Here is a 23,771-nt window from a genome sequence, read left to right as displayed (position 1 = left end):
GCCCAAGGGCAGCATTTTCAGTGAAAAAGTATTGTTGACTTCCACGTATTTTGTTTGCACCTACTGATCATTGAAAGTATTTGAACTGTCTTTTCAAAGAACTGTTTTAAAATTAATTACAGGTTACTTAATTTATTTGCATGGGACTGCTTAAAATTACAAAAATACTTCAAAAAGAAAATACCCATCACTTAATGTGTGGTTATATTCCAGATCCTCACATGCATAGGACAGATTTTTAAGTGGAAACAGAATCTCTCTTGCTGACTTTTTATTTTTATATGCTTATTTATTTTTTTGGTACTGGGGATTGCATCCAGGAGTACTCTACCACTGAACCACACCCCCAGCCTTTCTGTGTTGTCGTTGTTTTTGGTTTTAATTTTGAGACAGGGTCTTAGGTTGCCCAAGCTGGCCTTGAACTTGCAAGCTTCATGCCTTATCCTCCTGAGTCACTGGGGTTAAAGGCTTCAGTGACTGGCTCTTGTTGACATTTATCCTACAGAGAGAAAAATAACTTCTAAAAATGTCCTTCAGAAGTTTAATTTCATCTTTAAAGACCATGAACTTGAAAAAAATTTTGTCAAGTTTTAATCACCATTGTTCATAGATATTTAGACAATTTTAATTTTTTGTGAGAAATATAATACAGGGTTTAAGATTTATTCATTATAGATTGAGCAAAATGACACTGTCAGATTCTGTGCTAGTTATTGGGAATACAGACACATACACACATAAATGTACTTAATTTTGAATGAGCATGTGGAATATTATTTTTAAATCACTGCTAGTAAATTATACCCACAGGTTGGATACTTTACTATTGTTTTATAGTTATGGTAAAGTATTCTGACTTAAAGTCTAGACTGGCTTGATGTGAGATATAGTAATAGTCACTGGTCTTGAATTTCAAAATTTTAATTTCAAAAAATAGGGTAAAATACTGGGAAATGAAATTGACCATATTGTTTTGAGCATAGAGAATATGTCACAGTGAATCCCACTATTATGTATAATTATAGTACACCCATAAAAAATAAAATTCTTCAGGGATATCAATTTGTTAACAAGTTTGTCAAATTTATGTGTAACAGCATTGTGCATGCGTTCTAAAGTTATGGGCTTTGATGATTATATTGTAAATAAAAAGCAATTCTAATTTAAAAAATAGGGTAAGGTTTTGCCATAGGGCTGACAAGTTCTAGTTGTTGTAAGTAAGGCCTGGCATGGTGGCATGTTCCTGTAATCTCCACAACTCAGGAGGCTAAGGTAGAAGGATTTCACGTTCAAGGTAACTTAGGGACACCCTGTCTCAGAATTTTTATAAAGGGTTGGGGGTGTCACTCAGTGATAGAACACCCTTGAGTTCAATCCTGACTACTGAAAATAAAATCAAACAATATTTATCTTCTGTTCTTGTACCCTGAAAGAATATAGGGGCAAAATGTAGGAAGGAAATATTCTCAAAGAAGAGAAACTTTAAATTGAATTTTTTTTGACTGTTCTATACTTCACAGTTCTTGTTTTTCTTTTGAATCATTTTCCTGTGCCAAACTTTCCTACCTACAAAAGTGTCTTGTATGAACTGTTATTTGAGATGCACTGTTATTAATTATCTAATCACTTCATGTTCTGAGAATACTTAATAACATTATTCTAATCTAGTCAACTAAATAATTAAGAATGTTTTATTTATCTTTTTAGGCATTTTCTATAAAATGGGTCATAGTTCTCTCATGATAGGAACATAATTGGCTATTTCCTTAAGTGATTATCAAAGACCTTATAAAAATAAACCCTACTATATTTAAATTATAACTTAAAATTTTTAGGCACTTAAAATTTAATGACAACCTTGTCTTTACTGCTAACAAGCTATGAAACTACTATTAGTAACTTTTATTGTAATAATCTCAAAAACAAACATTGCATTAGTTGAAGGTAGTGTTATCTTTGATTGGAGTGCTATAAATTTTACTTAGTATAGCTGTACACCATCATATGCTTTCACCAAATTTGGAAGGAAAAAGAAAGTCTTTTTTTCAAATTGTGTTTCTGATTTATTTTTTTTTATTACCCCTCCAAGCACTCCTCCCCACAAAAGTAGTTTATTATTTCTTGTAGTCAGTGCTACACGAGACTATTTTAGATTAGATTATTAGAAATTTTATGAAGATAAAGAGGTTAATTGTGTGTGTTTATTAAACCTAGAAAGTAATCTGCAGCCTGATTCTTAGGCTGTTTTTTAAAACCTTTTTTAAAAAAAAATGGTTCTTTATTCATAAAGTTGATTCAGGTTTACAAATCTCCAGTGAATAAAAATGCATGCCAAATGTGCAGCTGTCAGTTCACCAAAATATTAAAGAATTCAATGATGTATTCAAGATTTTGTCTTAGATTTTAGGAACTTAATATTTTAAAGAATTGTGCCTTGTCATTTGTTATCTGAGCAACTGGCAATCAGAACTTCATACAAAAGTAACCAAGTGAACAAGAATACCAAAAAATTTTTATCAACAGTCTGCTTGAACTAAGATTTCATCTCACTCCAGTTAGAATTGCAATTATCAATAATACAAGCAACAATAAATGTTGGCACAGATGTGGGGGAAAAGATACACTCATATTTTACTGGTGGGACTGCCAATTGTGTACAGCTATTATGGAAATCTGTATGAAGAGTCCTCAGAAAACTTGGAATGGAACCACCATTTTGACCCAGTTATCCCACTCCTTGGTTTATACCCAAAGCACTTAAAAGCAGCATACTACAGTGACACAGTCACATCAATGTTTATAGCAGCTCAACTCACATTAGCTGAAGCAAGGAACTAACCTAGGTGTCATTCAACAGATGAATGGATAAAGAAAATGTGGTATATATACACAATGGAAATTACTCAGCCTTAAAGAAGAATGAAATTATGGCATTTGCTGGTAAATGGATGGAGCTGGAGAATATCATGCTAAGTGAAATAAGCCAATCCCAAAACACCAAAGGCTGCATGTTTTCTATGATATGTGGATGCTAATTCACAATAAGAGGGGCAGGACTAGGGAAGAACAGAGTTACTTTGGATTAGGTAGAGGGGAGTGAAAGGAGGGGGGGAGGAGTATGGGCGTAGGAAGAATAGTAGAATGAATCAGACATTGTTACCCTATGTACATATATGACAATCGGTGTGATTCTACATCATGCACAACCAGAAGAATGAGAAATTATACTCCATTTATGTATGATGTGTCAAAGTGCATTCTGTTAGGTATAACTAAGTAGAACAAATTTTAGGGGGAAATGAGGACTAAAAAAAATAGAATAAAAAAATTTTAGACTCATGCAATAATGCAGATGTGGAAGTCTCTTGAATATAGTTTACAAAGTTAAAAACTGAATTGTATAGCAAATGCTGAGTAACATTTTGGAACTTTGTAAATACTTTGTGTAGAGAAATGTACTTCTGGGTTTCTGTTTTAAAGGTGCTTAAATTGAACTTGGCATATAGAAACAGGTAATACTCAACAGGACTCATTTAAGTAAGGCAAAATGGAGAATACATTGAGCCAGGTTATAAAAAAGAATTAAGATATTAAATGGTACTAATAAAAGCCATCATTGTGACTATAATTCCTATTGATAAAACCCACCTTTGTGACTAGCAAAAATTTTTAAGTGTTTTCAATTAGGTCTTTTTACGTTTTTTAAACTTTTTTAAAATTAGGAATTAGAACACAGAAAAGTGCACAAACATAAATGTACAGCTGAATAAATTGTCACAAAGCAAAGATCCATGTAATAGCCCCCAAGTTAAGAAATATAAAGTTGTTTGCACTTAGAAAACTCCTTTGATGACTCCTTTCCAGCCATTACCCAGTCTCACCCAAAGTTAATCACTACTGTGACTACTTATACTGTGCAGTGTTTTGGTTTTGTAATTTTCTGAATGCTTGTGGGTTCTGTAGTGATGTCCTATGTTTCATTTTCATTTCTGATCTTGGTAGTATTTTCCTTCTCTCTCATTTTAAAATCTTGTAGGTCTGTAACTTTTTATTTTTTCAAAGAACCGTCTCTTCTTGTCTTGCTTATGTTTCTGTTCCTTGTTCTCTGATGCTTTCAATAGCTGATTATTATATTTTGCCTAACTAGTTTATTTGTCCTCAGTGAGAGGAAGGTTTTTGTGAAATTACCTAGCTCACCTATAATGGAATCAAACTTTTAGTAAATATCTGTTTACAGTTGAGAAGGCATGGGAAAGGCACTGGCTGTAGTCATATATGAATTGCACAATTATTATATCCTATGCCTGTGCTAAATGCTGAGGCACTGTGATAAATAAGATAGTTTCCACCCTTAAGTTGATTAAAGTTCAGTGGAGGAGGTAAGTGGTTTAGGTACATTTTTGTACTACTATACAGGGGAATACATACGGGAGGATCCTAATTGTGGTTGTGAGACCTTTTAGAAAAGGCATTGTTAAGCTGAATCAAAGATTAGTAGGAGCCAGCTTAGTGTAGGAATACAGTAGGGAGGTAGAATGCCGAGTAGAAGTCCAGAGATCAGACCATGTTGAAATTTCTGGAATTATCTGTATGACTGGAACAAAGGGTAGAATACTAAGGACATTGTTAGGATTTGGATTTGGAATGTCCCCCAAAGTCTTCTGTGTTCGGAGATGGGGCTTTTAAGAAATGAATGGATCATGAGGGCTTTAACCTCATGAATGGATTAATCCTTTGATAGTTGAATGGAATACTGGGAAGTGGGAACTAGTTGGTGGAAATAGGTCATTGGGAGTATGCCTAGAAGGGTTTATCTTCTCCCTGGCCCCTTCTCTCATTCTTTCTTTTTGGTTCCTGGCTGCCATGAGCTGAACCTCTTTGCTCCATCATAATTTTCTGCCTGTCCTTGGACAGTGGAGCCAGCCAGCCATGGACTGAAATATATTAAAACTGAGACAAAATAAATACTTGCTCCTATAAGTTGTTTTTCTCAGGTGTTTGTCGTAGCAATGAAAAGCTGACTAGCACAAATACAAAGGATAGCAAAGAATAGAGGCCAAATCATAAAGGATCCATTTTGGTTTTGAGAAAAATGGAAAGGGGAGGGAAAAATTGCATCACAGTCAAATTAGTGGATTTTTACAATAATGAAGGCATAGAATAGGTAAGGATAATGAAGATAGAGTCTGATATATTTAGGAGAAAAAATAGAACTTGATTGATTATAGAATATGAAAGAGAAGGAATAACTGGCAATATGAATGCTGTTTTCCTCAGAGAACACTTGAACAACATATTTGGAAGTAAAGGAGTTCAATTTTGGATTACATTGAGATGGGAGAAACTAGGAGAGAGCAAGTGTGTTTGAAGTTAATAGAGAATTTATGCAATGTAGGACATTTCTGATGTAAGATCTGTGAAGCGAGGGGGTGGGATCCTGAGCATTTGATTGGAAGGAAGGACTGGAGAGACTGGTGGAATAACTACGATGCAGATAAATGTGTGGCATGTGGAATGGCAAGACATTGAGGGATTTTTCTTCAGCTGACTTCTCTGTTATCAAGTGGTATGCTTGATTATCTGCTGAGAAATAATGAAGAGTTGGATAGATTTGGTTAATGTCTTAGTTCATTTTCTTCATTTTTTTACAGGGGGATACTGGGGATTAAGCTAAGATGTTATACAAATGAGCTGCATCCCCAACCCTTTTTAAATTTCTTATTTTGAGACAGGATCTTGTTAAATTGCTAAAACTGGCCTCAAACTTAGCATCCTCCAAAGTCACTGGGATTACAGGTGTTACACAGTGCCAGGCTCTTAGTCCATTTTCTGCTGCTGTATAGCAAAATACCTGAGATTGGATAATTTATAAAGAACAGAAATTTATGTTTCTTATGTTTGTGAGACTGGAAAGTTCAAGGCTATGGCACCAGCATCCGGCAGGAGTCTTCATGCTGCGTTTTCCCATGGTAAAAGGTGAAAGGGTAAGATAGCACATGAAAGAGAGAACTCAAGAGGGGGCTTAACTTGTCTTTTTTGTCAGAAACCCACGTCGGCAATAACTCACTCCCACAATATTGACATTAGTCCATTCATGTGGGCAGAGCCTTCATGACCTAATCACCTCTTAAAGGCCGCATCTCTCAACACTATTGCATTGGGATTAGGTTTCCAACACAAGAACATTAAGCCACATCAGATCACCTGGATATAGTTTGAAATAACTCCTGTAGAGAATGCAGAAAGGGGAAGAATAAGAAAATAAAACTTTCCTAGAATGCTAGGCAGCAATTAGGGCCCATGGTAGATGCCCTGGGTTCCATCTCCAGCACCACCCATACACAAAAGGTTGAGGATTTTTGTTTTGTAAAAATGAAATCATACTTTCTGTGTTACTCTTATATATCAGGGATATACTTTCATATCAGCACATAGACTGTAATTTACTTTAAATAGCTGAATAATATTTTATGCCATAATTTAGTTAACATTGTTTTATTAATGTGCATTTAAATTCCGGTTTTGTGCATATAAAAAGCACTACAGAAATAATACATATGTCTTTAGATATTAATGTTTTTATTTCTGAGAGAAATTGCTGAAAGTTATATAACTTGGTCAAAGGCTATATGTATTTTTAAAACTTTTACTCGAAGTATGTCTTGATAAGTTTTCACAAAGTCAACACATTTGAGCCTCTCTTATCAAGAAATAGAACATTACCAGTACTCCAGAAGTTCTTTTCATGTCTTTTTTATCAGTCATAACCCATTTCCAAATATAATAAAACATAAAAGACAGCAATCCTAATCTATGATTAGCTTAAAGTTTTGCTGTTTTACATCTTTCTAAAAGTGGGTTTGTATACTACTCTCCTTGATGCATCATCTGTATGAATACTAAAATCACCCAGCACTAGCAAGAATGTAAGATATATTTATTGATTTACTAGTGCTAATCAAGTCAATGTGCAGAATTCCTTTTAGGAAAGGACTTGGAGTGAAGGCTCAACAAAAATCATAGCTGAATGATGATGAGAGACTTAAGTGCCCTTTAGTAACAACCACAATGAGAGGGCAGTTGGTATTAAGCAGCGTCTCAAAGGAAAGTTTTGCCCCCCCCCATAGAGGTATAATTTGCATACACCAAAATTCACTCTTGTTAGTGAACATTTTATGATGAACACAGCCATGTAGTTACTACCACACTCAAGATAAGATTGGTTTCATATTCCTGAAAATGCCCTTTGCTTCCTTTGTCAAGCCATCCCTCCACTGGCAGCCCTGAGTGACTGTGAACCTGTTTTCTCTCCCTTTAGTTTAATCCCTGCCTTTGAGGAAGGAATTATTAAAAGATAGGAGGCAAATAATTGATGAGAAACAGTATTGACATAAAATTTAAGGGAAAAACAAGCAGAAACCCCTTTGAGAAGGCTATAGCTTGGGAGAAGCAGTATTACAAAGGTAAGTCAAGTTTCAGTTAAAGGAAATGGGCCAGGAGTTCTCAGTGGTGATTGAGTATGTTGGGATGTTCACCTCCAAACAGGGTTCCAGAGCACAGTGGAGAATCTGGTAGGTAAGGGTAGCAGTAAGAGACCACCAAATATGACTTCCCTTATGTATTTCACAAGGATCATTAACTTTCTTGAAATTTTCTTTTTTTTTTTAGTGACAGTACAACTAATTTTTCTACTGCCTCTTTTTCTCAGTGCTGTTTATTTTTTGTTTGTTCTACATTTTTTCCTCAGCTTTCTGCTGACTTCTCTTTGGTCTCATGAATTAATTCCTTTCATCTTATTTTTCTAAACTAGGGTTCACTAACAATCTCTAGCCTAGACTTTAGGAATTACATTTCTTTCTGGCAAATAGGGGTGCTCTACTATTGAGCTACGCTCGTAGTCCTTTTTATTTGTTACTCTGAGACAGGAGCTCACTAAGTTGCTGAGGCTGCCCTTGAACCTGTGATCTTCTGGCCTCAGCTTCCCAAATAAGGGATTACAATTTTTTTTTTAAAAAGAAATATCTGTGATAGTTAATTTTATGTGAATGCTATGTTGGGCTAAGGGATACACAGATTGCTGGTAAACCATTATTTCTGGGTGTGTTTGTGAGGGTGTTCTAGAAAAGATTTGTATTTGAATCTGTGCACTAAGAAGGTCCGTCCATACTAATGTGGAACAAAAAGGCAAAGGAGCAGCAAATTTGCTCACTACTTGGATGGGGACATCCATCTCTTGCCTTAAAGAAGGCCCTTGCAGATAAGTAGAGGATAAAGACCAAAGGGTGAGAGGCAGGGAGGGAGGAGGGAAGTTCTAAAAAGTGATATTGGCCGAATTACATTATTATATTGTGTGCTTGTATGAATACGTAACAGCAAGTCCCATCAAAATGTACAGCTGTAATGTACCAATAAAATGTGGGAAAAAATAGAGTTAGGATGATATTGGGGGGGAAAGGCCCTCGCAAAGGCCTTAGATTCAGAGTAGAATATCATGAGCTCACTTGTCCCTCAAGTTTGTACATGGCAGATTATGGAATTTCCCAACTTCCAATAATTGAGTCAGTCTCTCAAATCTCTTTGTATGTTGTCAATATATGTTCTGTTGTTTCTGATTCTCTAAAGATCCCTAATGCAATACTCATTTAATAAAACAAGCAAAATTTGTACATAGATATTTATATAGCATTTTAATTTATAATTGTCAAGATTCAGAAGCAAACAAGATATCCATTGGAAGATGAATGGATAAACTGTAGTATATCCAGATAATGAAATATTACTCAACAATAAAAGGAAATGAGCTATTAAACCACACACACACACACAAAAAAAAAAAAAAAAAAACATGGAGGAACCTTAAATACACCTTACTCTGTAAAAGAAGCCAATCTAAAAAGGCTACATACTAGATTCCAACTATATGACATCTGGAAAAAGCAAAACTATGCAGACAATAAAATAGGAGGGCTTTACATCTCACATAAAATCCTTTCACCTTGCCTAGTTTTTTGTCAACCATTTCCATTTTTTGTTATTTTTGGTTCTTTGCTCTTTTCATTTCCATTGACTCTCAGATGTGATTCATTTATATAATCAGTAATGATCTTGATGACATTAAAATGTCTCTTCAACTAATTCTGTCAGTCTGAAGGTAATTCTTTGTTCATAGTCACCAGTTGGTAGGTGGTATAAGGGTATATAGGTTCTAGCCCAGAGCCATAACACTTCACACTTTTTTTTTCTTTCTTTCTTTCTTTTTTTTTTTTTTTGGTACTGGAAATTGAATCCAGGGGTGCTCTACTATTGAGCTACGCTCATAGTCCTTTTTATTTGTTACTCTGAGACAGGAGCTCACTAAGTTGTTGAGGCTGCCCTTGAACCTGTGATCTTCTGGCCTCAGCTTCCCAAATAAGGGATTACAGGCAGGTGCCTCTGCACCCTGCAATACTTTACTATTTTATGTTATTACTTTGAGAATATTAACATCATTGAAAGTTGAGTAGGATCATGTATGACAAAATCAAAACAGAAAACACTTTGCCCCTTTGAAGATAATTTGATATATTCCTTCATAAGTTAAAATGTGTATACTATTTCTTCTTAGTTTTTCAAAGGATCAATTTAGTTTAAATTTTGTCACATTTAACAAACTTTCTAAACTGTCCTACATATTGAGTCAAACTCTACTTCGTGGTTTCAAGGTTTATTTAATCTGATTGCTATTTGTTTTTCTTTTTTCTCCAATATAAGCTCTTAGCTCAGGTTCTCATATAAATTTGCATCCCGTATTTATTCCTATATTCCTGGCTTCCCCACTGCTGTTCATTTTTGCCCACAGTGCTCAATGTCTTTTCCACTCTTCTGTTATTAGGTTACAGCTCCTCTTTTCAGTTAATTTTCATCCAGTACTGGCGTATTTGTGGCACTTTTCTCTTCCTATTCTCTGTAATTACAAAGTTCTTCTCAAAGTGTGGACCACAAACTGCTGTTGGCCCATTATGAGATAAGGAGATTACATTAAAATGTAAATTAACTATCACAAAAGCACACTGCTCTATTCATTTGTGTTTTGTTTTTCTGGGTTTTGTTTTTTTGTTTTAATATGATATTTCCTTAATGAGGAAGAACTGCGTTAATTTATATTCTGTTCAAACTCTATCTCATTTGCAGACTAATACTTTGACTAAATTCACATGATGCAAGTTAATATTTGAAATCTCTGTAGTATATGATGGGGCTTGGGATGGGGGGGCAGGATGAGTTGAAAGTTTCAGTGAGTGTAAAAGGATTTTTGCCAGTTTTGACCATAATGCATCTGAATCCTGTTCCTGGAATTCTTGTCTTCCTAATTTTTGGTAGCAAGCAAAACCTGTTTATTATGGCAGGCACTTGCTTTTCCAGCGTCTTTTTTGCTAGGATACATGAGCTTTAGACTTGGCTAAGCAGTTTCCACAGTATCTGTGACACAGAAAAGGAAGAAGGATGTGGACTCTGTTCTGTCAGTGGTGGTGATAGCAGGTGTAGTATGTCTTTCTAGAACGAATTTTCCTGCTGTAAGTTTTAAAATGTCTTAGGCTTACTCTGTAAAGCAAGTTGTAGACAGTAGAAATTCTGAATAATAATTCATTTCAGTATCTGCATTTAAAAATTTCAGTGTGCTTTAATGGACAATGTACTGCTATGTATGCCTGAAGTACTTGAGATGCAAATTTGGGACAACTTTACCATCTAAATGCTTGGCTGGATTAAGCGCCTGATGAGGATGGTTTTTCAACAAGTTGGAGTAAGCATGCAATCGGTGAGTGCTCAAAATTCATTTTTAAGATGCAGACATTTATATATTTTAAGAATTTTTCTGAGAAAATTAGATAAGTTATATATACATGATCAATATTTGAATTCAATATTTTTGTAATGTTTAATTTGCCTACTTTTTAAATAATAGAAAATCTTTTCCCAGCATCCTGAGTAAAGGAATAACTTTCTAGGTTATGTGGAAAACTTACTTGTATTCATGTGATCATTAATAGCAATGAGCGTTACTAGTGAGGGAAAGGCTTAAATATACAGAGAAATCATTGAATAAAATGTAGAATCATAGTTGATAACTATTGTAGGATTATTAATATTGAATTCTGTTATAATGTCATTCATCAAAGTAAAAGGTAAGTCATATCTCCTAAAATATAGCAACTTTAACGAGGAAGAAAAAATTTTTGTATATTATGATCATTCTGTTCTACAGATATTAGTTCTGTTCTTGACATATTTTATAAGTATTTTCTACTGATACATAAATTTTATTCAGATTCACTATGAAGTTATAAGAGCAATTGTACCAAGCACATTTTGTAGAATACTTGTTTCCTATTTTCAAATTCAATGTTTTAGTGTCTGTGACATGGTACTGAGTTTTATTAAAGACATAGTTAGGTTACCTCATTTGAATATAGGAATACTTTTCATTTTTTTGTTTTTACTTTGTGTCTGAATTTTGAACCTCTCTAACTCCCCAAGGCTACATCTGTTTGGAGAGAAGAGGCAGAGAACCAATTTAAATTACCTTTTTTTTGTAGCTGCATGGTTTTGAAATTATTAGCTTGAGGATAAGCAATAGGAAAGTAAGTTACTGATGTTTTCATCTTTTTCAGATACATGTTCATATGTTTTATACATATTTTTATCACTTTTATACCACCATTTGGCTACATATAATAGATTAACATTTTAGTACTTACACTAAAAGAGTTTCTTTTCCTCTTGCTTCCAGAAAGAAGGAAAGCTTTTGTTATTTCTAATTCCCAAAAAAGTAAAGCATTTTGATTTCTATTTGCTTGTTATTTTAATGAGAAATACGGTTTAGTGGCAAGATTGTTGGTCCTGGATTTAAACAGACCTGGATCTGAAATTTCTCTCTGCTGGTTATTCTCTTCATCTACAAAATAGGAATAAGAAGAATTGCTACTGGAGAGTAGGCCTGTGGATTAAATGACAGTGTATGTAAAGCACCGAGTACAATGTGTTTATAGTGTAGTTACATTCAATAATAAAAAGCTTCCTGGTTTGCCTTTGTTCCCCACTTCTCCCATCTCATCAGGTTGATGTGACTCAAGCTTATTCGGGCCACTTACAGAATTCTGTTAAGCACAAGTGACACATTTTGTTGAACTTTGTTCATTTTAAGTTGTAAAATGGATGTCTTTCATCAGAGAATGGACTAACTCAAAATATTGTAATTACAACTAAGGACTCTTCCTATTAATAGATGAGCAGGATCTTTTTCTGTTTTTTTTTATTGTGTTGAGACTAATATATAATTATCAGTAATTGCTAAGATTTTGGGGGTAGGTAATGGCCTCCTGTTAAAGATTCAGAATACAAAAGTGTAGTGTACTAAGATTACACTGTTGGTCATCTAAAGAGAAACTTGCTCAGCTCCACCTGTGTGTGTGTGTGTGTGTGTGTGTGTGTGTCTGTCTGTCTCTCTCTATATATATATTTTAATGTGTTGAGATTATTATAACATTATCAACTTTAATCAGTTTGCTCAAAATCTATAAAAAAAACTTTTTTTTTTTTTTTTTTTTGCGGTACTGGGGATCAAACCAGCTGAGCTATCTCCCCAGCCCTAAACAACTTTTTTTCCTGAGATAAAGCATTTTGTTTTTTAGAGATTTTTTATATAAAATATGAACCCAATTTTGTTCCAAATTCCTTCCTCTTTTTAGTCTACTTTGCTACCTCTTATAATAGAAGGGGAAAAAAGACTAAATGTTTATTAAAGACATTATAAATACCTGAACCCCACTTAATGCTCATGGACTCATGAAGCAGATATTGTCCCCATTTTATAGATGAGAAGATGGAAAGTCAATACTTCAATCAGCTTATACATGTGATAAAATCAGTAGAACCTGCCTTTAAAGTCAGGTCTTTGTGCTACTGTGGCTCAGAATTTCTCTTTACCGTCCTCCATTTTGCCTCCACTTTGTTTGTGTCCAGATTTTTTTCTCAACGTTTTATTATATTTATAATCCCTAAGCAAAAACATTTTTAAACTAGAGAATAATAGTGTGAAGCTAATGTGATTCTTATTAACCTTAGTATGTTATGATAGAAAATATGTTATAGCAAATATCTACTTTGTATTAGCAAAATAATAATACATAAGAATTATACCTTTGTTTTGCTTTTGTTCTTTGGTGGACCAATATGAATGTGATTAGTAGTTTAGAATAGGGAAGAAGAGAACTGAGAGAAGCCTTAATCTTCAGTAGGGATTTTGAAATTATTAAAAAGAGTTTTTCACTCCATTCTTCCCCCTCCCAACACACTGGGTTCCTTGGAATATGAGTTTATGTTTTGTTGGATCACAGACTTCTTAAAAATATGATCAATGGCATGAACCATTTTCTCAGAAAAATGTTATATACATATATACATTTGTACATGTGTACATGAATACATGAATCAAATTATATCAGTTTATCTAAAAATATATATTCACTTAGAATTTATAGTTTCTTTTGCTAAATATTCTCTCTTAAGTAACAATATAAATTAGACTCGTTTATAACAAATGAATTGCCACATAAAACTTGAGTACAGTTATCACAGATGAGACAGATGATAGCTTTAGATTCTAGGCTCACACATCAACACTTCTACAGTAGCATTTCACAATGTTAAAAAAGAATAAATTGCTTTCCTGTTGTCATCCTCCTCCTTGCTGTCATCACTTTCCAACACTGTTGCTAAATGTTATGGACTGTCATTACTAGACACAGACATGCACACATATATACACATACACAGACTCATTAGATTATTTATAAAGTTTTTATAAATAAAGCACAGTTTTTCTGTTTAGTTCTTAAGGGAATTGAATTCATATTTCTCAATGAGATCAAATTATCTAGTAATGACAGTTTTCTCCCTGACTCTCTCTTAAACATGAAGAAATATTAATGACAGTTTATCTTTAGAAGGAGCATACCCTTCTCCAAACCAGTATACTGACAAGACACAGTTCAGCCACAAGGTAGGGTAGGAGATGCACTTGGGTCATGCAGCCTCCCAGTGCACAGATGGTGACTTTTCAGTACCATCTGTTCACTGTTTCTTCACAGCCATTTATAATTTCTCTCCTTCCATGAGGACTGAATAAAAAAAAAAAAAAAAAGAAAAAAAGTACCAAGACCTAGTTTTAGAGTTCCTAGAAGTGATCTGCTCTCTTTTCCCTTATTTTTTTCTACCATCCCCTTCCTTTAGGCTCTTCTTTCTACTTGTCTAGTCATTAGCTTACACAGACTCTTGCTTCATATTTCTTGGTGGTAAGTACTATGCATTTCACAATTAACAAAAGAAAATTATGTTAGACTACTATGTATGCTTGAAAAAATAATCACATAAAGCAATCTGTTCTTTTTCCTTCCTTTGTCTTTGTAGATGAAACCTAAATAGTCTACATATTCATTATAATTAAAAACTGAATCATTGGCCACTTCTCTTCTAGAAAGCACCTGGTATTCTTTTCTTTTGCTGTTAAACAGATGGAAAGATAATAATTGAAACTTAGCCCTGCAGCATGTATCATGAAGAATGCTAAAAGCTGGCAGAAACAATAGTTCCTGACCTTGGCAAATCCTTTCTAAATTTTTCTTTGTGAGCTTTTTGACCTCTTCATCTCCAGGCAAGATCTTTATTTCCTGGAGAGGAGGAAGATTGACTTTAGACTATGTAATTGTCACATTGTGATGCACAGATAGCATTCCAATTCTCTTACATCATACAAGAGTTTTGATTTGTGACTAAATACAAGATTCAAAAAGAAATCACCAAATGGTGGTGCTACCATTGCTCTATGGATTTATTTTTAAAAGACCAAGAGCTATTAAAATGTATAAGGTAAAATGTTTGCTTAAATACTGTGCATTTTAGAATCACTTGCCCATGTTCTGTTTTTGAGATAGTGGCTTTTATGTTGATTTTGTAGAACTGTGAGATTTCCCATTTCCCTCTAGTCAGGTGTTTTTCCATATCTTAGTCCTATTGTCATCATTGTCATTGTCACTATTATTTTTGTACTGGGGATATAACCCAGGAATGCTTCATCACTGAGCATTCTTTAAAATTATTCTTTATTTTGAGCCAGGATCTTGATAAGTTGCTTAGGGCCCCACTGAGTTGCCGAGGCTGACTTTAAACTTGTGATCCTCCTGCCTCAGCCTCTTGAGCCACTAAGTATTAGAGAATATAGGCATGTGCCACAATGCCTGGCAGTCCTCACATTATTAAAACTTTATATAGCAATACTCTTAACAATACTCTGCATGATTATTGCGAATGATATTTTGCTCTAGACTTCAGAGTAACTTTGTCTCTTAAACTCTTTGTATAATGGTCGTATTTTAATACTGGTATCTTCCTATCATTCTACTTATGAAATTCTAATATATATCTTTTATTTATATTTATATTTCCAAAGAAAATAGTTTTTGTTGGTTATCAAAACCAACAGTGTAGATCATAGTATTTTCTGGAACTCTCCTAGGTAAGTCCATGAAACCTTAAATATATAAGATAAAAATAATAACTGAGGCAGATGTCAGGAGTTATATGTGTATCCTCAAGACCCTCACTTTGACTTATGTTAAATTGGATTTGACTGCTAAAATTTAAGAAATCAGATTGCTTCTGTGCTCATTTTTTAAGTTGTACATGATGCTTTTAGAATGGTCTGAGGCAGTCTGGGTCAGGTGTTGGAGCCATCAAAGTTTTCAATGACCAGTTGCCTGGTAATACTGTTTATATTGGAGTAATTTCATTCTTTAAACTACAATAGCCATGGAAGGACCTTAAAAGGGGGATGATGTCCATTATCCTCTTTATACTTAGTTGATTTGGTATTAGTTATTCAGTCTTTATGGTACAATTGAAAGTTAAGATTTGGAGAAATAAGTATAATAGTTATGTTATTCTCATTCTTTTCTTTTATGATTGCTTTTAATAGCATACTACCTTTCTTTACCTCTTCTATCCAGGCTTTCAGGTGTAGCACTCAAAACAGATGGATAGTTTTTCTCTTTAAGGAAAGATGATATACTGGGGGAGAAGTTTCAAGGTACAATTTGTAATGATTTAATACCCTATCTGTGTGTTTTGTTTGCTTTTTGCCTTAGGGGTTTTGTTTTTGTTTCTGCTTTAAGCATAGCATAATGTCCTATGTACATTTTTTTTTTTTTTTTCATCAGAGAACTTCTCATTATGGCTACCACTAGCTCATTTAGCACCTTTATGCAAATTAAAGACAAGAACATGTGGTGTTGAGGGAGCAGTGTGACTGCTCTCCTTTGGTCAGGTGCTCTTGTGCAGCAAGTAACATGCATGGCACCCATTGACATTCTAAGCTTTGTACTAATTTGGACTTGTTTTGAAAAGTTCATCACAGCTAAAGTAACTCATATATTTTAAAATTTATTTTATTAAAATTCTAAAAGTAAAAATATAGAAGAGGTAAAATAGTGTCTTCTTGCAGAAAATCAGGTTTTTAGTTAAAATATAGTATTATTTAAAAGTTACTAGTCTTTTATTTTTATATAATGCCCTGCATTAAACTTTGCCTTTAATAATAGCAAGCTATATATACATAATCTTTATTTTGAATTAAGAAATATGAGCTTATTTCCCATAACATTTAGAGCTTTCTGATGCCATAATTAATGTGTTAGTATGTCTTGCAGTTAGTACTCCAGTGTTTTCTATTAACAGTTCTTAAAGTCTTATAATTAAACTTTTGTTCTTTCCTACTTCCACAGGTACTTTGGTCTGGAAAACCATATGGTTCATCTCGAAGTATTGTAAGGAAAATTGGTACTAACTTATCTCTGATTCAGTGTCCAAGAGTTCAATTTCAGGTACTATGTTTTACATATTTCAGATGTTAATATGTACATCAGAAATATAAATAAGTAAGATGGTTAAAAGTACTTTGTTGTGTTTGAACCTTTTCCCTATTGATGTCACTGTCCTTAAAATAAGAGGATTAACAACCAAAGTAGTTTTTCTAATTTAAGTTCCTCTGTGAAGTGATTATTCAAGATCTTTAAGACATTTATCCTTCTTAAAAATACTTATGTGTGCCAGGCACGATGGCGCATGACTGTAATTCCAGTGGCTCTGGAGGCCGAGTTAGGAGGATTGCAAGTTCAAAGCCAGCCTCAACGAAAGCAAGGTGCTAAACAACTCGGTGAGACTCTGTCTCCAAGTAAAATACAGAATAGGGCTGGGGATGTGGATCAGTGGTCAAGTGCCCCTGAGTTCAATCCCAGTACCCCCCCAAAGTGGGGGGTGGTCTGGGGTATGTGGTTCCCTGGTTAACAACAACCAAATGTATGTGAAGGTATAGAAGACTATGATAGGCTATTATTATATATTATTATTATATAGTCTATAACATGGACTAATAGGCAATTGCCATTTCCCACGTGACTTCATACATAGGCATTCAGTTGCTTACGATACCACCATTATTTTCTTGTATTACCTTTCTTCTTTGGACAACCATCCTGTTCCCCTAGTTTGTTTTTAGATATGTCTGTGGATACCTTATAAGTTGCTTTTTTCATCATTGATTTCAAACTCAGCATTAAATATAGAATCTGTTGCCTTGGCAATGGCAGTATCAAAACAAAAAGATAACTGTAGCTTTCTGAACAGGGTAGTAGGATAAACCCTAAATTAGGAGTGGTCTTTCTTTTGTATTTGCAGTGACCAAGATTGAACCTGCTAGGCCAGTGCTGTACCTCTGAACTATATCCCCAGTCTTTAGGAGTACTGTTGAATGCTCAAGTATTAGTATTTTCTTGCAGTGCCAAAGCAGGAACAATTCTACTCTTTGCTTGGAGATATTACTGTTTTTTCTGCTGTGCATTTGTTCTTTATTGTTTTTATAGTATTAGACTTACATAGCATAGCTTTGTTTTTATTTTTCAGTAATTCTGTCTGAAAATAATATGATAAAGCATTTTGATTCAACATTTAATAACATAAAGTTTAACATCTCTATACCAGAAAAGCATGTGGAGATTTGGAAGATGTATTTAACTCATCATCCAGAAACTTAAAAATGCCCCCTTCATATCATATTCATAGGTCAGAAGGAGGTGTGAATTTGTTTCTAAGTGTAGCATTTAGTTTTTGTTCAGATTGGCTAACAGTGTTGTTCATTGCCATATTCATAATACTTCTTACAAACTGACTGGCTAAACTTTTGTATATCAGTCCCAAAACTGACAGATTGGAACTTACTTTTTATCAAACTCTAGACTTTTTTTTTTAAATAATCAAAATGAAATCTGTGGAATTAAGTATCAAGTAATTTCTCAGAGTTCAGTACATTTAGACACAAATTGCTGTTGCCTTGTTTGCCAACTTCTTCAAATAACTAGTGTAATAACTGAAACTTGTTAACTTTTTTCTGATTGCTCAGTTCTATTAAAATTTTCTTTCTGGGGCCATTGATATAACTTAGTGGTAAACTGCTTGTCTAATACACTGTGAAATACTGTGTTCCAACCCCAACACCACCAAAAATAAAAAAAAAAGAATTAAAAATTTTATCTGTGTAATTGTTGCTGAAAGCTCAGTTCTTGTCCCCAATGCCAATCAAATAATGAGGACATAGTTTTGAGAAAAAGGAAAGAGGGTTTATTGCTTTGCTAGCAAAGGAGGAACACTGGGGACTCCTCTCCCAAAGGCTATGATTCTGCCCATCAGCAGGAACAGGGAACTTTTTAAAGAGGTGATTCAAAGGCTACATTCCACATGTTCTCTGTTGGAGTTACAATTCACTTGTTCATTTGGGAGATAGTCATTTCTGAGATCTTCTGGTACCATCCCCAAAGTCTGGATTACTTCGTTCCTATGGTAAATTTGTATTCTAGGACAGATACACCTGCCTAACATGGGAAGAAAGGTAATCCTGTTTCCCCTGATATTAGGGAGGGAGAGAGATTAGGGAGGAGCAGGGAGAGAGGAAGAGAAAGAAACATGTCCATTTTAAAATAAGTTGCCAGTGGCAGAGCTGCAAGGGTTACATTCAGAGCATAAAGCAGACCGCTGTTACATAACCTCCTAGTTGCAGAACTTGCTTTAGCATTTGTGTTCATCTAACTGGAGACATATAAAAGGACATGAGATATCAAATATTTTCTGTTGCAATCCAAATCTGCCTTGACAGTGAACCAAAGAGCTATAACCAGGTACATGTATTGGGAGGATTCTTTTTCTCACTGTTCTTATCAGTCACTTAAGAAGGGTATGGTCAGAAAAAGAACGTTAGATTTAGTTCAGGAATTACATTTGAAAAGAGATTGATTAACATGAGAAGACTGAGTAAGCATCATTAGTGACCTATTTTAATGTACTTGAAAACGCAAATCATTTGTTTAATATTAATGTTGAAGTAAGTTTTTTACCTGCTACTTAGATGTTTTAAGTCTGCTATTGTTCCTTTGTATCTGTGTTTTCTTTATGACTATCAAAAATAAAAATGTAGAATCTTTAAAAATATAGAGGATTCAATTTTGAGTAATAAAATTGGCAATGCACTTTTGCTATTTTTCAGACTCATTTAGGGGCTAAATGATAAGGAATATATCTGACCTGTCTAGGAGTCCAACACAGGTAAATAGTAATATAGAAAGTCTGGAACTGAGGAACTACTGGGGCCCATAAGAATGGACAGCATTATAATAAGACCATAATCAGGGAACAAAAGTTGAATTGAATTAAACTGAGAATGGGGCATTCATGGGATCAGTTCAGAGACAGGAATTAGGTTTTCAAAATGAATCTGCTCACAGTCCTGGGTGATTTCATTGTCTTTTGGAGGATCCATGTGAAACTTCTTATTTTTCTTACTCCTGTTGACTTTTACTTCCATTCCTTTCCTAGTACCCACATAATCAGCAACAGCTCAACTCTTTTATTCTCAAACTATAGTTGAACCTCTGAAATCTTAAACTTCAGTATAGTCCTTTTAGACCACAACATTCACTGTACCAGCTGACCCAAGTAAGACTTATATATAAATATTAGGCAAGACAGGCATGTTAACTTTGTGTTTATTAGAGGAGATAACACATGAAAGCCATGAATTTAATAACTGGTATATAGAGAATGCTTAATAAAAAGGGCTGCTGGTAGTGATTTTGTTGGCATTATTGTTATTGCCACCTTACAGTTACAGAGCAAATTATTGTATTCGATTCGCTAATTTAACTCCCTGATTTTACAGGTTGGATTCTGCATGTTTATAGGGTGACAAATCAGAACACAGACCAATTTAGTTATATATTCATCCAGTTAATAGGTAAAGTGACTGTTGTGCTGGAAATAAAATGAGGTAATAAATGTAAAAAGCATATAACTGGCATTCAGTAAATGTTCTATACTATGTTATTGGAAGATCTGCATATAATCTCATTCTGTACTTCATTTACTGAGTACTAGGAATTAGTTGGTTATATTACACTCTAAACAGAATCTCTAGACTCTTTACATTTACTTTAGTTTAGAAAAAAATAATTTCCCTTATCCTTTGTGTACTTTTCACATAACATGCATTTCAACTTTGGGTTGCAACTATATATTTCTGCTTTAAGCATTTTGTATAGATAAAGAGAGATCAGAAGAAACTTCAGATGTGGAGGGACTTGTAAAAGCGGTAAACTCTGGAGGAGGGGACAAATAGGATGCATAGGTTTTGATTTTCAGTGAACTGGATGCATATTTAAATTATCAAAAGTTTTTAAAAATAAGTATCTATGCATAGGCCTCATTTTTTAATGTGGTAGTATATGTCCTCCCTATCTCCTTGCAGAAATTCTTAGGAAGCTTTTAACACATACAAGACTTAACTAACTCTTTTATACATGTATTTTAAAACTTCTTCAGAAGCTTCTTAAACAGATAAGATTGAGGAGCTGAGGCATGTTATGCATTAGTATCTTGCTAAAAAAAAGTTGTTTTGTTTGTTTTTACAGTGCTGGGGATTGAACCCAGGGCTTTATCTATGTTGGTCATGTGTTCTACCACTGAGCTACACTCCCAGTCCCTAAAGGAAGGAAGTTTTTTTTAAAAAACGATAACACATTCCCTTTTGATAGTTGTGAAAATCAGTCACTAAAGTCTAAAGCCTTTTGGGCATGTTTTATGAATTTTAAGTTGTAGGAGTTAAAGAAAAATGTGGAACATAAATGTAGTTTATTAGGGTTTTAAATACTATACTTAAGAAAAAACTTAAAGCACACACAAAAAGTGATCATGGGTACCAACAGATAAGTACTTTAGAATAACCTAGGTGGAGACTTGTCAATGTGATATGGTAGTTTGAAGCTCAACTCTGAGAGACCTCTGGGTAATTTAACCTGGATTACTTTTTTCTCTCTGGTAACCCTGCCCCAGCCTGTTGTATTTTGAGAAGTAGTTTTTGGAATTGGTGGTGGAGGAGAATGTTCTCTAACAAAACAAGGCATGAATGAGATTCCAAATTCCCAGTAAAACCTCTATACCATGACTAAATCTGGAAGTTAAAATTATGGTAACTGAACTGGAACAAATTTTATTTTGTAAATAAATAGGGTTATGACCAGTCTGATCTTCATGAACCAGCACTTTGGGAAGACACTTTTATTTTATTTTATTTTATTTTTGGTGGTGCGTGGGTTCACACCCAGGTTCTCTCACATGCACAGCAAGTGCTCTACCACTAAGCCATACCCCTACGCCCCAGGTTTTAATCTTATGACTTCTCTTACTTGTAACAGAACAACTCATTAAATACCATCTCTGCTAGGAGCTTCTATAGGATGTGGCGATCTTCCTACTGAAGGATCTGCGTATAACCTGTTCATTTACTAGTAGACTGAGATTATTTCCTATTAGACCATCTTGGCAGAAAATCCTAGTTTTGAGTACCAGTGTGTTTATTTTAGAAAAAGTCAGATGATGACAAAATTATCTCTTCTAATATTTTCTAAGAATTTCAACTTTTGTACATTTGTATAGTGAGCTGTTGCCAACTGGGTTCAACATCAACCATAGAATGATCAAAGATATTTTTAAAAATTTCATCTGTACAGAACATGTACAGGCACTTTTTTCTTATAATTTTATATGTTATGCAGTATAAACTATTTATATTAAGTACTATTAGTAATCCAGAGATGATTTATAGTATATGGGAGGATGTTTTAGGTTTTATGCAAAAACTGTATGCCATTTTATACAAGAGACTCAAGAATTATAGGTTTTAGTATGGGTGGAGGGGTCAAGGAATCCAATCCCCCATGAATGATTTGTATTTTAGTTCTAAACATTTTATTAAATGAATCTATTTTCTTATTATAGTTTTATATTATCAGAATATTTTAAATTAGTTACCATAGTAAGATTCCTAAAATAGAATTGAATTTTGAGTAATGCATTTTTTTCAAATGTTAAAGTGTACTTCTTAAAACCAGTAAAAATATAATGCTGCTCTAAATTTTTTCTTCACTTTTTCTTTCTTTTCTACTAACCATAGCTATAATAGGACAGGACCTTCCTGGGAACCATCAGTAAGTCGTTTTCTTTTTCAGACTTCTCAGCAGTCATCCATGCATGTCAGTGATGGTGTCTAACTTCCAAGAAATTTTCACCCTCATTTCCTCCTTGCCAGTGCTGACTGTGTCTTGTCTTGTACTTTACAAATAGATTATCCTGGAAGTTGTCCTTCCCATTTCATGCTTCTGTCACCAGAATGGCCTTTAAAATAATCTTAGAGGGGGTCAGTTTTGTCTTTTGGTTGATTCTTACTTAAATGACAAAACTACTTTAGTGAAGGAAATATGTCAAGTAGAAATGGTACAGATAGATCTTGACAGTATCATTAACCATTTTCATTTCATTGAGCACAGTTATGTATACTTGGTATTGTTTCTAAGCATGATTAATGTTTAAATAAGATTGAAAACTAAGTCCTTAGAATAGTTTATAATTTTTTTTCAAGTTTATGCAAAAAGTAATAGTTCTTGGATAATGTAGGGAGTACAGATATAAAGTTGAGAAATAAATTTGATCTTTAATTATCATTTAAGAGATCTTTAAAGTGGGTTAATTTATTTATCTTTGAATATATATTCCTAAAGCAGTACTTTGTGTCCATTTATGCATGTCGGAAGAAAACAATGTAACACTTTAATGGGAAAGTAAGAAGTCTCCCAGTCAAAATGCCTTATGTATACCTGTCTTTCTATCTGGCAACTGTATGGAACAAGTTTTATTTTCTAAACAAAACAAAGGATTATGATCAGTCTATCACCTCAGGAAGGCACCACTTAGGTTTAATTTTTTTTTTTTTTTTTTTTTTTTTTTTCCAGTTCAGGAGTTTATACCTAGGTCCTTTCCCAAGTGCTCTGCCACTGAGCCACATCCATGAGCTCCAAGTTTTAATCTTAAGACTTCCTTCATTTGTAATAAAACAGTTTGTTAAATGCAGACTCTTCTAGGAGCTTCTGCAGGTTATAGGAACCTTCCTACTAAAGGATCTGCATATTACCCATTTAGAATCTTTCTGTTATAGTGTTACAGGATTTATAAGACATCCTTCTGTTTTCAGTAATGAGGGAGGAACAACCTGATGTGTACGGTGATGCAGTTATGTTACTTAAGTTGTGTAAGAAACTCTTATGCTGAATATCTGTTTAGTTATTGACTTGTTTGGATAA

At 34.1% G+C, this 23,771-nt stretch overlaps 1 protein-coding gene across 3 annotated transcripts in view; it reads left to right on the top strand.

Moving 5' to 3' along the window:
• Positions 1-23,771, top strand: part of Mtfr1 (mitochondrial fission regulator 1) — a 42,494-nt gene that overhangs the window by 4,680 nt on the left and 14,043 nt on the right. For 2 of the 3 annotated variants that reach the window (XM_047540801.1, XM_047540794.1), the window contains exons 2-3: positions 10,655-10,798; positions 16,818-16,916. In XM_047540801.1, the coding sequence (XP_047396757.1) occupies positions 10,733-10,798; positions 16,818-16,916 (165 nt within the window). In that variant the 5' untranslated portion in view covers positions 10,655-10,732. Of the gene's footprint in view, positions 1-10,654; positions 10,799-16,043; positions 16,124-16,817; positions 16,917-23,771 lie in introns of those variants that run through there. The other variant, XM_047540808.1, reaches the window with a different exon arrangement.

This window comes from Sciurus carolinensis, chromosome 1 (assembly GCF_902686445.1).
Source record: "Sciurus carolinensis chromosome 1, mSciCar1.2, whole genome shotgun sequence".
Lineage (NCBI taxonomy): Eukaryota > Metazoa > Chordata > Mammalia > Rodentia > Sciuridae > Sciurus > Sciurus carolinensis.
This window is presented reverse-complemented; position numbering and strand designations above follow the sequence as displayed.